Below are 16,338 nucleotides of genomic sequence, written 5' to 3'. Positions count from 1 at the left end.
ATCTATAATTCAAGCTGCCATATTTAATTAAGATTTTGCTTTCTTATCTTCTAATAGCCCAGAAAAATGGTTATACTAGAAGGACCTCATCTTAACACCTGTTCAGAGATCAGACTACCACAGTAACATACACCAGGAATGTTACAGGGTTTTTCTACCTCAGAACTCACAAATCAAAAATAGATGAAGTATAATCTTAACGGAATGCAACAGAACAGGTTTATCAGAAAACATATACGGATTTTAAATGACAAAGGAATATTCTTAAAGATTCTTAAAATACTGCTTGTCAACCTCAATCTAAAAGGCAGAATTTTAAATTGTTTGCCTCTTATACAGGAATACCATATTTGTGGTCATTGCTTGTTTGTTTCTGAAATACTTCAATAGCAGCTCATCTTATACAAACAATGTAAAACAATGTAATCATGGATTTAGGAAAAAAAAAATAAATTGAAAACATTCCAAAAAACAAACAAACAAAAAAAGTCTGGTAGTCACAACTACTAGTTATAACATTTGATATAGTAATAGTAACCAACATTTTACTACATTCATGCATTTGGAAGAAAGATCTTAATGGCAGAGGTTGGTATTACACCAGATTATTTCAGTGAAGGCTAATGAATTAAATATTCAGACTTAAAAAACCCCATGATGTTGATTTGAGGATTTGCAGTTATTGCTAGGATTTTTAAAAGCTATGTTTTATTTAACAACCACTTTTAAAAACCCAATAAAACCTCAACACTAGACTTCGCAGGATTAACTCCAGATTGAACTTAACTCTAAATTACTATTTTTCTAATGTTTCATCAATAATGTTGTTGCTTTCTAAAATAAAGCAATTTCTCAGGAATAAGAAGTCTGCACTCCTTGCTTCAGGTGGCAAAGGAGCATCCAGTTGAAGAGTACTCTCCAACAGATGAAGAGCTACGTGAAGAGAGCACAACACGTGCATCCTATTTCCAATTCTGCCACAAAAATCACAGCTCAGCTTTAACACCCAGTGGCCCCACATGTTAAATATGGAGGATGCTTACTTTATTATGAAAAGCTTTTTATAGTTAGACATAAGCAGTACTCTATTCAAAAATAGAGTATCTGAATTAGGAGTCTGTGACATACAAAACCAGACAATGGACCATACTACATTTACAATCATCAACTATATTTCATTGTGCCACAAGCTAAAAAAATTATGTCAGTAAGAGTCTATGGTAATTAACTTAATGTCTGATATTTTTCAAGTTCATGAAGCCCTTCTATATACATTAGCTAACACACACAATCTTGTATTTCTTTTTTCCTGCCTCACTGGCTTTTATACCCACACACCGTATCGTTTTCCTGTTTAAGCTCCAATCACACAATCAGATCCACAGGAGAAGGTTTCAAATGAAGCTGTAGCACAGAAATCACTGGGATGTGTGCTTGGGGGTCCCCTTGCACAAACTGGTTTACAAGATAAAAGACGCAGACTCTACAGTCTAGATGGTTTGCTTTATAATCAGTGTAATACAGTGGAGCCATGGTTGGAGGCATCTGGGTGATATTTAAGACAGATCAAACTACCGAAGTAAAAGTACAGCACAAACACAAGATTCATACCAGTGTCTAATTCTATGAATGACATACAGGCTGGATATAAATTCAGTTTAATAAAAAGAAAACATTTCTCTGTTTTATTTCTAGCTTGAATATGCAGTCTAAAGCCAACAGAAAGGCCAAAGAGTTATCAGTCTAATCCTATCTGCCCAAATCATAAGATTATTATTAACAGTTCTACTGATGAGAAATGTTAAAAAAGAAAAAAAAAAAAAAACCAAACCAACAAAACCAAACAACACAAACTCTTCCCAATCTTTTAAAATTATTAAGAAATAAATATTTGAACTATGGCCATTTGTCAGGGTCTTTCACAAACAAAGAAAATAAGAAAAGGAATGTTGGGGGGGGAAGTATTGTAAAAGACAAATGAATAGAATGACAAAAAACAGCTTGAAATTACTTATATTCATTTTTAAAACAAGGAAGTTTCAGTTTAATAGTATCTCTTCAAACAATCATTTAAACAGACATTATTACTGTACAAAATCAAGATAATTATCTCTAAACCCAGAAACAATTACACAAGAATGGGAGGGGCATAACGCACTTATGTATTATTTAAATAAAGGCCTTTCTCCGGAAATCTTTCAGTAAATACGTCATTATTTGCCACATAGGTTCAAACCCTGCCTGTACTCATCATACCAGAATTTTAAAGCCCAAGTTCTCCTTTCATGCTGCCTGTTATTGAATGTGTATATATGCTTTGTACTATCCAGCCCCGCATTTCCCTGGCGCTTCTCGAAGAGGTGGTGTTGATACAGCTGTACTACAAACCTAACGCCCCTCTTCAGCCCGAGGCACACAAACACTCCCACGTTTTCCGTGCCTGCACCAGCTCTGGCTGAGGGAAGCCCCCTTCCCCATCAGCTGTTTCTCCACCAGTAACCACACGGCTAAGGCTCTCCCTCGCACACCTCCGGGACCACCCTCTCCCTCTCTAGCCCTCCTCCTCAGAGGCCAGCGTCCCGGCCGCGAAGGGCCACCAGCTCTAGACGTGGCCTGGTGTCATTGTTTCTCGCTGTCCAACACCCTCGTCCCTCCTCCCTTACCGCTGCCTGTCACCTGCTCCCTCCCCGCCGGCCGTCTGCTTCCAGGTCAGCTCAGCTCAGCTCAGCTCTTCGTCTCTGCCTATTCATCCTGCGAGCGGCGAGGAGGAGGCGAGAGCCCGCCGGGCGCCGCAGCGCCCTCGCAGCCGCTGTCAGCAAGGGCCGGTGCGCGGAAGGGCCGCGCTCGACGAAGGGCGACGCTCTCCCCTCGGCCCAGGGGCACGGGCACTGCCAGAGGGCTCCGCAGCAAGTCGAGAGGCCGCAGCCCCTCCGCGCACCCGCCCCGAGTCTCTCACACAACTAACCAGATCCTCCGCTCGATCCCCAAACCCGTGCCACGGCTCAGCCCGCAGCACCACCTCCCCCCAGCCCACTCTGCCTCATCTCCCCAGAGAGGCTCCAAAGCGCCTCTGTTCCCCCCCTCCCTCCCTTCCCCCTCGCAACACACACACACCAGGCAATAAGGGAAGGGGGGGCCCGGAGCGCACCCCGGCCGCCGGCCTTTCCCTCTCGCCGCGGGCTGCGCCTCACCTAGGGCCACCTCGCAGGCTTTGCGCAGCTGGGAGTGATGCGCCTTCTTCACCTCCTTGTCGGCCAGGATCTTTTCCAGGGCCCGGGTCAGGAACATGTTTTTCGTCTTCTTCCCTTCATACATGGGCGCGATCGAGCCGGGAGAGGAGGAGGGGTGGGGTGGGGAATGGAAAGCGGGGCACCGGCCGCTCCCGCCGGGGGAGGGCTGCGAGGGGCCGGGGCAGGCCGAGCCAAGCGTGGGGGAAGGGCTCCCTCAGAGGTAGAGCCGCGGCGTCCCGATGCCCCGTCGGCGGCTCCCCCCGCGGGGCGGCTGGGGTGGGCCCGGGCGGCGGCGACAGCCAACCCCCGCGGCTGAGGGAGGACGAAGCCTTCTCTTTCCTTACCCCCCCCCTCCCCCCGCTGCGTGGGATCGCGGACGGCGCCCGCGACGCGCTCAGTCCCTGAGCCGCCCCCGGCCCGCACCCGCCTCCATTAGCACCGGTAGTAGCGGCGGCGGCGGCAGCGGCAGCAGCAACAACCTGCCCTCGCCATGTTGGAAGGAAACGACGTCAGGGCCGCAGCCGCACGGCTGCGGAGCGGGAGGAAGCGGCGGCTGTGCCCCAGCCGGGCGGAGGGAAGCGGGCAGGCGGGGGAGCGCTCGCCTTCTGCCCGCCCCGCGGGCGCGCTACAGGTGGAGTAGACCCGCGGGAGGCGGCGAAGAGGGAGGTACGGAGATGGCTGCTGCCACCTGGAAACGGGTTGAAGGAGGAGGGGCAGGGCTTCCCTTCCGGGCCACTAGCGCTAGGAGGAGGAGGGGGGGGGGGGAGGAGGAGGGGGGGGGGGGAGGAGGAGGAAGAAGACGAAGGCTCCCATGGGAAGTGTCACCTGCCCCTGAGGGGGGGCTCCGCCGGGGGTAGGGCAAGAGGCTCCCTCACAGAGGATCTGCCGTCCTTCCCCTGGCTGCGGTCTCCCCTGACGAAAAGCCCCCGGGGCTCCGCCTGACGGGAGGAGCGAGGGGTGAGCAGCTCTTGTAATGAGAGTGCCGAGGGAGGAAGGAGCGGGTTAGGGTGCAGGACGTGACCGGGCTCCCCGCGCTCCTTCCCGGGGACGCTCCCGCAGCCCTTCACCGGTGCGTTCCGGTGCGGCCCGGCCTCCGCCGCGCGGGAACTGCGCGTTCGGTGCTTCTGGAGCCGCGTGTCCTCATCATTGCTGCCCGTCGCTCTTGGGCGCTGGATGGACGCTTCTCCGTGAGTTCTCGTGGTGCCCTCCTCCCATCGCCTTCGTTCTCTGCCTCTAAGATACAGTCATTCCGCTCTTCTTCCCCGTTGTACATGCACTAGGAGTACAAAGCACTAAAAAACAATAAAGAATTGCACCTTCATTTTACAACCAAACAGTGACTTCAGTGTTATTTTGTTAAATTAAGATTTATTTCTTTGTAAAATTGATAGTGTTTTTTTTTTCCTTCGCTTGCATTCTTTGGCCGTTCCCAGAGTGCTAAGGAGTAATTTCCTCTTGCTTTGATCAGGGCCAAGAAAAGCAGTGAGGTGGGTCCTGCCTAACTGGTCAGCAGCAAAAACATGATAGAGTAAGTTTTTGCACTCAGTGGTGATATAACAGTATTTTAAAGTAGAATATGAGACTAACTGAAGCCAGGTCCCTTATAGAAAAATTTTACCTGATAGTATAAAATATTAATTAAAAATAATCTGGAAAAAAAAGGACTGAATTTCTAGATGTGTCTTTCAGGCAGAGTGAGACAAAGCTGTAGCATCAGTGTGCAGAAAGCAGAGATGGTTGTGGAGACCAGGGGCCATCTCCGCTCAAAGGCCAAAGAGCCAGCACGTGGGAAGGACGTTACCCCCAGTTAACTTTTCCTGTCTGTTCTGTGTTCCTCTGGTCCTTCTGCATCAGTTGGGACAACAGCCTTCCGAAGTTAAGCCTGATCTCTTCTTCATGGAGAATTTGAGAGAGCTGGACCAGGCTGTCATGCCACCATGCTATGGCCTTGCAAGCAGGCTTGTGTTCTTGACTGAATAGTTTATTTGAGCACCTCTGTTTGTCTGCAGTGCTATGGTTGTATCTGAATTCATAAAGGTAGAGGGATCCCAGATGAAGAGGCAGCTAATGCTGCTCAGTATTGTTTTAACCAATTTACATGATGAAAAATGATCTGTGCCAAAATGATTTGTTGCTTTACAGGTAACTATATTTGGACTTTTTAAGGAATAACCTGGCATGGCGAATTCTGCTAAAGCTATAGGTGAATGCCAGGCCTGACGGATAGAACAAAACACTCGTTTTGCTGAAATGACTTGATCTGCACCAGGGGCTTTTTCTAATCACTGTCAGAACCCACAGGCTATTTTATTACCCAACTGATAATATGAAAAATACTGAGAGGGTATGCCTGATTTTAGCCTTATCACAGCTTTGTGAGAGAGTTAGAAGTCACATCACCAAGAACATTGATTCCTGAGGAAAAAAAAAAAAACCACACAAGGTTTTTTAAATGACCATATTCAGATTGGGTTGGTTTATTCAGAAATTCTGTTGTCGAAATGACTTAGGTGTTTCAGACCTGCCCACAAGTGACCGCATGGCAAGAGCAAGAATTTCCACAGGGTTCTTACTGGTAGTTTCGTACAGACCACCTGAGTCCAAATTTCCTTAGCCAAGTTAGGGCTTGCAAGTGTTATTTAGCAAACAGAGTTTGCTATTGATTTTCACAGTCCATTTGGCAGAAATGGACTTGCAATATCATGAAGACAATGGATATCTGTATGTAAAGACCACTGAGCACTGCAGTTACCTGTTCTGTTCATATTAATGTCTATTTTCATATGCTGTACACAAGATGATTTTACACGTAAAATATGTTTTAGTTGAGCATATAGAATTGCGGCTGAAACATCAAGCTACTGGAGGAAAAGACCTGTCAAAAAGACACTTGGTTCCATGTCTTTTATTTCTGCTTTAATATGAATAGACATAAACTTCTTGGTTTGATGGGTTTTGGGGTTTTTTGTTTGTTGGTTGGTTTTTGGGTTTTGGGTTTTTTTTTCATGTGGTTTGAATCTTCAGTTTCTGTTCTCAGGTTCAAACAGCTGCTGCTCTGTTCACTCAATTTATAGCTTGGCAGAGCTGGTACTCAGCATCTACATGCTAGTCACAAGGCAACTGCTGCCTAAACACTGCGGCAGCGTACAGCCTGTATGTTACTGAAGGACTGCTTCTGAAATTGCATGGGAAGATCTTACTGTAAATCATCTGTCCAGCAGGCTGACATCCAGTTTCCTGCCAAACGCTGAATCAGTAAGGATGGAAATTACAGGGAACTATGATATAAGCACTGGAGATAAAAAGACCATCCAGTGTCCTCATTTAGGGCCAAGGTATGCGTGGTTTTCAGTTTGTGTGCTGGGTCCCAGTGCTTTGAATAGAGCCAGTTGTTATGACAGCTTTATTTACTAGGGAAGCCATGTATTAAAATAATGTTTGGTCAATTATGAGAATTTAATGGACTTTGAGTAAACATTTTGTGGGCAGATTACAGAGACTACAGACCATAAGTAACAAAGAGCTAAAGCTCTTTGCTGATTACTTCAAAAGCTAGGGGTTTATCTCTAATTAAAGGAGACTAAGACAACCCACAAGAAAGAAAGGGTGAAGACTCAGAATATTTCTGTATTACGTGGGTTTATAACTAAAGGTAGAGTCATAGAATCATTTAAGTTGGAAAAGACCCTTAAGATCATTGAGTCCAACCATTAACCTAGCACTGCCAAGTCCACCATGTCCTTAAGTGCCACCTCTACATGTCTCAGGGGATGATTTAACCTGGGCAGCCTGTTCCAATGATTGACAACCCTTTTGATGAAGAATTTTTTCCTAATACCCATTCTAAACCTCCCCATTGAGGCCATTGCTCTCATCCAATTGCTTGATATTTTGGCGGAGAGTAGAGAGCAAAAAGGTCTCCCCTCAGCCTCCTTTTCTCCAGGCTAAACAACCCCAGTTGCCTCAGCTGCTTGTCATAGAACTTCTTCTCCAGACCCTTCACCAGCTTCATTACCCTTCTCTGGATACGCTCCAGCAACTCAGAATCTTTCTTGTAGTGAGGGGCCCAGAACTGAACGCAGTATTCACGGTGCGGCCTCACCAGTACCGAGTACAGGAGGACAATCACTTCCCTAGTCCTGGCCAACAGGACTGATACAGTCCAGAATGCTGTTGGCCTTCTTGGGTGCCTGGACACACTGATGGCTCATGTTCAGCGGCCATCGATCAGCATGCCCAGGTCCTTTTCCGCTGAGCAGTTTTCCAGCCACTCTTCCCCAAGCCTGTAGTGTTGCATGGGGTTGTTGTGGTGCTCACCCCGTTTCTTGTGTTGGTGCGGTTGTGCAATTGGCAGTCAGTCAGTTCTAGCCCAGAAGTCTAGCCAAATCAGCCTCACAAGAAAGTTTTCAGTGGGATCAGTGAATTGATCAGACTTGCCTGCATATTCAGTAACTCTTACCCAAGAAAGGGAATGGGGAAATGTGCTCAGGGTGATGAGAAGGGCTGGTCTACTGCTCATAATGGCACTGTCTTCATAAATCATGTTGATGAGCTTTGAAACAGTACAGTAGTGGTTAGATTGTGATCACTTTAAGCTAGAATAAGACAGAACCACTACTAAAAGAAGCAATCCTTCTTACTGCTCCTATCTATATGTTTCTTGCTTCCTTGGTCAGCATAAGTATTTACATTGTCATGTGGTGAATTATGTCTGAATTATATTCAGAATTTAATTAGGTTGAAATTAACCTGACAAGAAACAGAAGATTTTTAATCCAGGTATATTCCATATCCTGATTCATCAGACAACCTCACAAATACTTGTGTAGCTCAAAGGAGGGAATAACACAAGGACAGGAACAAGAAAATGGGCAAGAGGAGGGCAGGCTTGCACTTTTTGGCAACATTACCAGTTTATGCCAACTTAAACTACTGTTTAAATTACTACTATTAATACAAATTCTTTTTAGTATTTCCACTGTGCAAAAAACCACTCAGCCCTGTCTCTCCATGTGACCCCATATATAGAATGGATGGATGGGTCAATAGATCGGACCAGTGTATTAGTGCCAGTGTATATGATTCTTTAATTGTGGTGGCTTACTTGTCACTTTCTTTAGCTGCAGTATAGTATTTCACATTTGTTCCCATTCTGTTGTCATGTACCAGATGCAGATAATCAGTGCCTGATGGATCAGGGTCCAAATGGATCTGGCAGATGGGTACCTGGAACAGGAGAGAAGCAGTAATTATGTTCTACATCTGCAGGCACCTTGGTGAAGAAGTTTCGAAGTCTCTTACTGCATACATAACATTTAACTGGTCTGATGGTGGTTCTTGCTCATGTAATACTAAGGTACAAAGAAGGCATCTCTTTGTGGAGCCAAAGGCCTGCCACCCTTGTAAAAAAAGTGAAGCATAATTCAAAATATCCACTGTATCCATTATGCAAGGGATCACAATCTGTCAACCGAATTCTAAGAGATACACTCACAATATGTACTTGAATATTTTAAGAGGTTTAGTTTTTGGGTTTTGGTTTGGTTTGGTTTTTTAAAAATAAATTCAGGAGCTGAAATGAAGAGTTCATAGTTTGTAGAGTTAGTGTTACAAGAGGTTAAAACTGGCTGCAGTATATCCGGCTGCTGCACTGAAAGAACAAAAAGCAAATATTTATTAGCTCAGGGAATATTAATCAGTAGGTAATTCCTAGGTTGGTTTCAAACATTTGTACAAAAGCATATGACACCTTGGAGTGACCAATAACGAAATAAACATGCAGCACTGTGAGGAAGCTCTTGCAAGGTGACAAATTTATTCCTTAAAGCTAAAATGTACAGGCACTTGCTGTATTGAAATACATTCTCAATAGTGCAGTTAAGTGAGGATACATCGTCCTAGTAAAGCATTATATTTGTCAGTTGGTGGCAGCTGCAGGAAAAATGTCAGATAGCGGTGAAGAAAAAAAACCACCTCTTTGTAGTTGGTGGAATAAAGTTTTGAATTGTGGCTGGAAACTGGACATCAAATGTTGCTGGCTGTAGCTTGCACTTATGTGCAGTTACACTGCTGCATGTGCTAGAATGTGATCCTGTTTTGCTAGGATTTTTTCTGTGGGAATACATTTTATTCTAGCTTACCTACAGGAATTTTCAAGTTCTTTCTTCAGCATTTTGCTCCTGCTTATAGAGCAATAATTCAGTTCCCAGATTCCATGGGCCTCAGTCAGCATGCCATTCCCTAATATTGTGAATGAAGAAGGAATACAAGTATCCATCTTAAACACAGAAGGAAATATATTTTTTTTTAGAAAAGGTTATATAGGGCTTTTTTAAAAGTTTCTTTAGTAATTTTTTGAACTTGAGGACTGATTGTAGATGTATTAGCCATTAACTGTCTGAGAAGGTGATTTTCTATACCCTGTTAGAGAAAAGATAGAGTTTCTTTTGGGGAACATGGAAATGAATAGCACATCTTCACCCTGAACCTGGAACCTACTGTATGGTTATTGTTGTATGTGAGGCTATGCAAATGTAAAGGTAAACCCAAGCCAGTGTAGTGGCTCCTTCATAATGGCAAACATTTCTGAGTCTGAATACCAAGAATACAAAGTTCTGGCAATTTCCCAAGAGCCCTTCACTGCAGAAGAAGATGTATGGAGGATGTATGGCAAAGGCAGCACTAAGATCCACTGATTTATTGCTTCTCCTATCCAGCTGCAGCAGATGAAATTGCTAAGGAACTGTTATTGGAATTTAAGGAGAAACTATTGAAAGTAGGGAGCCACAACCTGACTTTCCTATTTCTTGGGAGGTGCTGTCCCTACCATTACGCTTTCCTAGATTACTCTGTGGGTGTGAGCCTGGTTAATTAGTTATCTCCCCAAACACCTGTAATAGGAAGGACTTCCATAGTGTATAGTTATCCCAAATTCTTAATGTCCAGTGTCGGTTTTAAAAATGGGATTATTCTGACTTGTTACAAATTAGAAAAGTAACAAATTTATTGAAAATTATAACTGTCCTACTTTTATATCCTAGCTTCAGACTCCTGCAGGTCTTTGTAACCGATGTGGCACAACCAGTGTAATGCATGCTGAGTTGTTTTACAGATGAGGCATTAAACAGCCCAGATATCGGGAGCATGAAGCATTAGTTTTAACCTAATTTTTATATGCTGAATGACTCTCTGCCCCTTGATCTGAGGTGAATTCAGCATATCACTTTAGAACTTGTGCATTTTCAAAGGTTTATGCAGATCTCATTCAATAAACTGATAATAACAAAGGACGGGTTGAAAATAAAAAGGGACTGAGAAAAGCTGAATGGAATTCAGCTAGAGAAAAATATCCCTTTAATCTCTGGGCAGGGTAAGTCAAATGAATAACAAGGATGGTTTCCAAGTATTTTAATATCCGTGTTGAAAAGCTTAGACAGAAAGGTCATAAAAGTCATGTGAATTAAGGTGAGAAGCAATAAGACTGGAGCAATAACCACTTTTTACTGCCATGAAATGATCTTTGAATCTGCCTGATTGTTTCCTCCAGCAACTGCAATGGGTATTTTCCTGTCAAAAATGCAATAACAGATATTTCAGCCTATACATTATAAACTGGGCTTTGTGGCAGGAAAGATTTTGAATATGAATAACTAGAAAGATAAAATTGAATGGGAGTTACGGGTATTCTTGCCTAGAAGAAAAACATTAAAGAAGCACTGTAGTGATTCATTCCAGTATCCCAGTTAACTCATTATTTACTAGATGTGTATTCACTCAGGTATCTTTACAAGACATTTTGAAATACTTACAACAGTTTTGGTTAGACTTCCAAGATGTTTCTAGTTTCAAGACAAATGTCAGAGCTGATGTGCAATCCGGTCATTAAGAACTGGACTGACTGGTTCACAGCATATACAATAGATGGTTTCTTGTGACATTCAAAGCTGCAGTTGTCTGGGTTTGATCCAGGCTAGACCTGGAGTGTTTAGTTTTGATACCTGAAAGTGTGTATTGTGTGCTGTTTCTTGATAAAAACTTTATAATTGTAGATCTCCTCATACAGGAGTAGGGAGAGTGGCTATCAGAAAGTATTGCTGTGCTATTGGTGGAACTGCTGAGGTGCAATTTATAACTGTTTGAAGCTGAGAAGGCCAAACAAACAAATGTTGTTTGGCTGGTAAAATCTCATTTATCACAGTTTGTGAGACATGCAGCAGATAATTCTACAGGGCCAAGTTCCTCCAAATCTATAGAGCCATTATGGATTTTTGGGACTGCTTCTCTTCTCAGTTCCTGACAAATTTGATTTGAGGTAAGTTGTGCTTATCAGTACCACAACCCTTGCTTAAACAAAGAGTCTATAAGGAGAAGGCTTTGCGCAGGCACCTTATAATAGATACATGACAATACAAGTCAACACTAACAATAATTTTTATGGTGTTTTATATGTGCTTGGACCAAACTTGCTTCCTTGGCTCACACTGGGACTAGATAAATTCTGCAATAAGAGCTTACTTACATGAGTTTAATAGCAGGTTATGGCAGTGGAACTTGAATTGGTCTACTCGAGTATGCATGAGATGAGGGTCACACCTCTGGATAGCTGCAGGTGTCATCCTTAAACTGCTCACTTGACAAACCACTTCTGTTCATTCGTTTGTTCTTAACATGGATGTTCTTCCTTAACTTTTCCTGAACTAAACTCTTGTCAGCACATTGCTTCTCCTTTGCTCACCATTTTAGAACAGAAATAATACGTGGGATATTATCGTGCAAATGGCATGAACACAGATGTCATAAGGAAACAATATGGCATGTTTTTTCAAAATGAGGCATGCTGGCAGTACCTCTCTCACATGGATGAAGTCAACCCATATCTGGATACTTAGAAACCAGAACACTCAATACAGGCAACATGAATTTCTGCAGCTGCAAGATAGCTTCCTTAATCTTAAGGCACAATAGTCCATGAAGAAACATGTAAAGGAGGGCAGACAATCACCTATCATTTAAAAATAGCAATTTCAGGCATTCATGTCACAAAATGTGAGACCTCACCAGAATTTTTCCTAAGTTTGTGAGGGCTTAAATTCATGGTTTCACTTCTTTTCACTGTAGTGCTGGATCAAAGATAGAAGATTAAAATCCAAATTGACTTTCAATCCACAGTGTACCATATAAGAATGAGGTTGTGTCCTTCAAAATGGGTGTGAGCCCTCTATGGAATCTGACTGTGCTCTGTTTTAAAAATCCGAGCCATAACAGAAATGTGCTATAAGCAGGCTTTGCGTATTTGTGCACGTTTGGTAAATGTTGTCACCATGTGAAATATAATATTAAAACATTCTGGTGTATTTGCAAACCTAAATCTTGTTGCAATAATTGCAAACATTCGTTTATTAAAAAAAATAAAATCACAAAACGCAGAAATCTGTAGTCACTATTTCTATGCATAAATTCTGAGGTTATTTTTACTATGTCACTTACTAGAAAGCATTTAGTTCACGCAGACAATTCTAATAAATGTTTTACCATAAAGCTACGACTGCATTTTGATTTTCTTGCTCATAAAAAGCTCAGAGCAGATTTTCTTTTTAATGAAGGTGTCGGGTTTTATAAGAACAAGATTGGTTTCTGGAGCAGGAAGTTGAAGAGGCTATAGCTTACTTTGTATATTTGTTTACTAGTCTCAATTACTGATCATTTACATCAAACGCAAAGTTCTTATAGATTGTTATAAAAAGAAGATAACGTTTTCACTTCAAATTCAGGGAGCACTTTAAACTCAGTAGCCTTTAAATATCATATAATGCCTGCTAGAAGCAGGAAGAGGAGATAATTTACAGAAGAAACTGACTGCTGAAAGGGGCATCATGTATGGATTCAGCAGGCAGCTGGCAGGCAGTCAGCAGCTGCTGGGGCAAAATCCACAGGGTCTCACCAACCCTGAAATTTGCTATTTTTGGTGACAGATTTGGAACTACCCTATAATTGATAGATTTTAAATACTCTACATTGCTTGATTATTCATGTACTGGTATGTGGTGTGTCTTTGGTATTTTCTGTATGCTGTATAGTAGCATTTGTTTAACTTGTAAAAAATCTGTCCAGGAAAAAAGAAGAAAAAGAATGTATCAAGCAGCTAACTCAAAGCCATACAGCTAATTGTTATTTACGGGGCTCTTACATTTTTGGCTGTCTCTCCAGCAAACTGCAAGGACGAGAAATGAAATGTGAATGTAGAGTTACAAAAATAACTAGCAGGATTAAAAGAGACATGAGAGAGAGGGGCAGAAGTGGAGAAGCATTCATGGTCCACAGCACCTGAAAGACACCAGGCTTCACTTACGGCAGCTGAAGAAATTAGGTCTGCCTGAATTTCAGTTGAAGTTACATGATGGAAATACATGCAGACAGTTTGCTGATTATGTGCACATTACTTTCTATTAGGCAAATATTTACAGCTAAAATAAATAACATTTATTTTTAAGAAGGCTGCTTGTTCCTTGAATGTCCCATGGGTAACCCTGAAAGTAAGAACTTCAGGCATCAGAATTCAGCCAAAGCTGGCAGGTAAGCATGGTTGATGTACTGGAAATTAAAGGACGCGTCTCATCCTAGGGTGGAATTTGTCTTAATTAATTTTGGCAGTTGTAAAAACTAGGCACCTAGTCTAAACTGTCATCTGGACTCCTGCTATGCAAAAATATTAGCATCTAATGAGTAATTCATGCAGCACCAATGGTACCAAGTCTAAGATAGACATGACCTGTTATCCTCTACATCCCTTATTTTTCTCTGCAGAAAAATATTACTACTTGGTACCCTGACTACAGAGGGTACCAAGTCAATTTAGTTTAGATGGATAGCTTTCATATAGTTGAAGTCAGATGAGTAAAAACCCACCTTCAGAACAGGACTGTGAAATTCTCTTCCCAGACAGGTGAAAGTTGAGGCTTGCTACCGCGGGGGATGAATACAGAAAAACCAGAAGGTGAATAGCAACATTTGTAAGCCTGTAGTTTAACACTTTTGGCTGTAGGATTATTGCCAGTTGTTGTCAATATGCTGAATAATAGTGACTGGGTTGTTAAGATTTGGATCTTTTTTTGGGGTGGTGTATGTATTTGTCAGGTAAACACAGATAGATTTGTAATTGAAGTGTGGGAGCCTCGATAAATAATACTCATGCATACAAATAAATTTGTAGAGTTTAAAGATTATTATTTGTTATTGATTATTTTTAAAGATATGTACTAGGCAAACAGACCAACTCTAGTGTGTTAAAAGAATTTCCCACACTGAATGGCAAGTAAAATGATACATATCTGATAGTTTTCCCTTTCAGTGCAGCCTCGAGTTCTGTACTGCAATGAGTTTGAGCAAAAAGTGTGGTTTAAATAGACACACATTGTCAAGATTTAGTGAAGCCTAAGAGAGCTTTCCTTGGAAACATTCCCATGTAAGTCTCCTCTCCTGGGTTCCAGTGCTGTTTTCTGCTTGGAATTTATTGCATGTCTTTAATTTCATACTGTGTACTGGTGGTGCAGTAATTTTATCCTTTTCAGCTATGGTATCAATCTATACTTGAGAAGTTGTGTATTTACGACAGTGCATTGCAGTGCAAAAGAATAGAGAAAAATCAGCATTGAGTAGCATGATGGAAAGTGGAAGAAGAAATGTGCTTCCACCATGCAGGGGGATCAATATTTTGATGAATTTTATGACAATTGAGGCTTTCTGTAAAAGAAGTTAATCTTAACCCTCTTTACCTTTTTGTCTCCAGCATCTTAGAGCAGATATGTGGTGCTTTTCATACTTGTACATGTTCCATTATGGAATTATGGCCCAAATATAATGCAGACAACTTCTGCTACCTCTATAAAGACTCCACTGCTCTGCTTTTTCACACAGCAGATACCAATCTGATTTTGCTGTTTTAGGCTTTATCCACATCTACAGCTGGAGAAGTGGAAAGAAAGTGCCAAATTGTATGGAGTGGGAAACACTGGAATTGCCAGTGAAGGTAGTAGGCATTACTAGATAGATACCTCTACGTCTTTGCTAACATCCACACACACACAAAATTAATTATGTCACAGGGTTCCTGAGTATTAGTTAATATTGTCCCCATGGGATTACTTCAAGGGCAGGTAATTTTTTAGGTAATAGAAGCTTGATTGTGGGCTCTGACACCATCAGATGAACAGAGAAGTGATTCTCTCAATTTTGGTGTCCATTTGGTCTTCTCCGCTTGTTACTTTTAGAAATAATCCCAGCAGTATCTGCTTACTTTGCTTACTCAGGATGAAGATATTTTTATACTTCTCACAGAGTGTCATTCAATCCAAAATGATTACTCTCTGGTTTTTGCCAATTTTTTTTCTAAAAGTTTTGGTCTTCCAGCTGTTTGTTTAGTCACAGATAGCCAATCAGTCTCCCAATAGGCCGTCTGACCCAGCAGTCCTTGAATTATTCAACACATTAACATTACTCAACATTATTTCCTTTCATCTTTCTGAAGTATAGGTGCTTCACTGATTTTATTCCTGGTTAAAAATAAAAATGCCTTTTCATACTAGTCCAAGTATTCACTGCTGCTCTTGGGGCCTAGAGTCTTGCTATTTAATTTGGACTTTTTCTGCTATACCATGTTAGACTTCTATCCTTTACCTTTATTTTTAGTCCTGATACTGAGTGAAAAACATGCTCCCAATGTTCCACGTTTGGTCTGTGCATTCAGAATTACAGTAGGAAGATGATACATACTGTACTTAGTATGGTTTTGGATAAAACTTTTCATAAATCATTTGTCTTCTGGGATTATTCCCCCCCCCCCCGTTAGTTTTCAACAGAGAAGAAATCACTGAACCCAAAAAGGAATTTTTAAGAAATCAGCTTTTTGTGTGTCCTTCAATAGACACCTAAATGCGGGGGAGTTATTCTTGTGCATATTCAGGCTTTAGCACCGATGATGGATTGTTTAGGATTCTCACAGAGGCAAAAGGAAAACAAGACAGTGACTCTGGCAATTTGAAAAAACACTGTTTCTGATGGGCTGGGTGTCAGCAGATCTGCAGCCAGGCACACCAGCGAAGGAGCCTTTCCC

The 16,338-nt window shown here is 42.1% G+C and overlaps 1 protein-coding gene across 2 annotated transcripts in view; it reads right to left on the bottom strand.

The window, feature by feature from the left end:
* ARFGEF1 (ADP ribosylation factor guanine nucleotide exchange factor 1) overlaps nucleotides 1–4,553 on the bottom strand; it is a 95,422-nt gene extending 90,869 nt beyond the window's left edge. The window contains exon 1 of one of the 2 annotated variants that reach the window (XM_030502897.2): nucleotides 3,192–4,553. In XM_030502897.2, coding sequence (XP_030358757.1) covers nucleotides 3,192–3,315 — 124 coding nt within the window. In that variant the 5' untranslated portion in view covers nucleotides 3,316–4,553. The remainder of the gene's footprint in view (nucleotides 1–3,191) is intronic. The other variant, XM_030502905.1, reaches the window with a different exon arrangement.
* Between the last annotated feature and the right edge of the window lie 11,785 nt (nucleotides 4,554–16,338).

The sequence above is a fragment of the Strigops habroptila genome, chromosome 1 (genome assembly GCF_004027225.2).
Source record: "Strigops habroptila isolate Jane chromosome 1, bStrHab1.2.pri, whole genome shotgun sequence".
NCBI lineage: Eukaryota > Metazoa > Chordata > Aves > Psittaciformes > Psittacidae > Strigops > Strigops habroptila.
The sequence above is the reverse complement of the archived record's forward strand: the minus strand, read 5'-3'. Positions and strand labels throughout refer to the sequence as shown.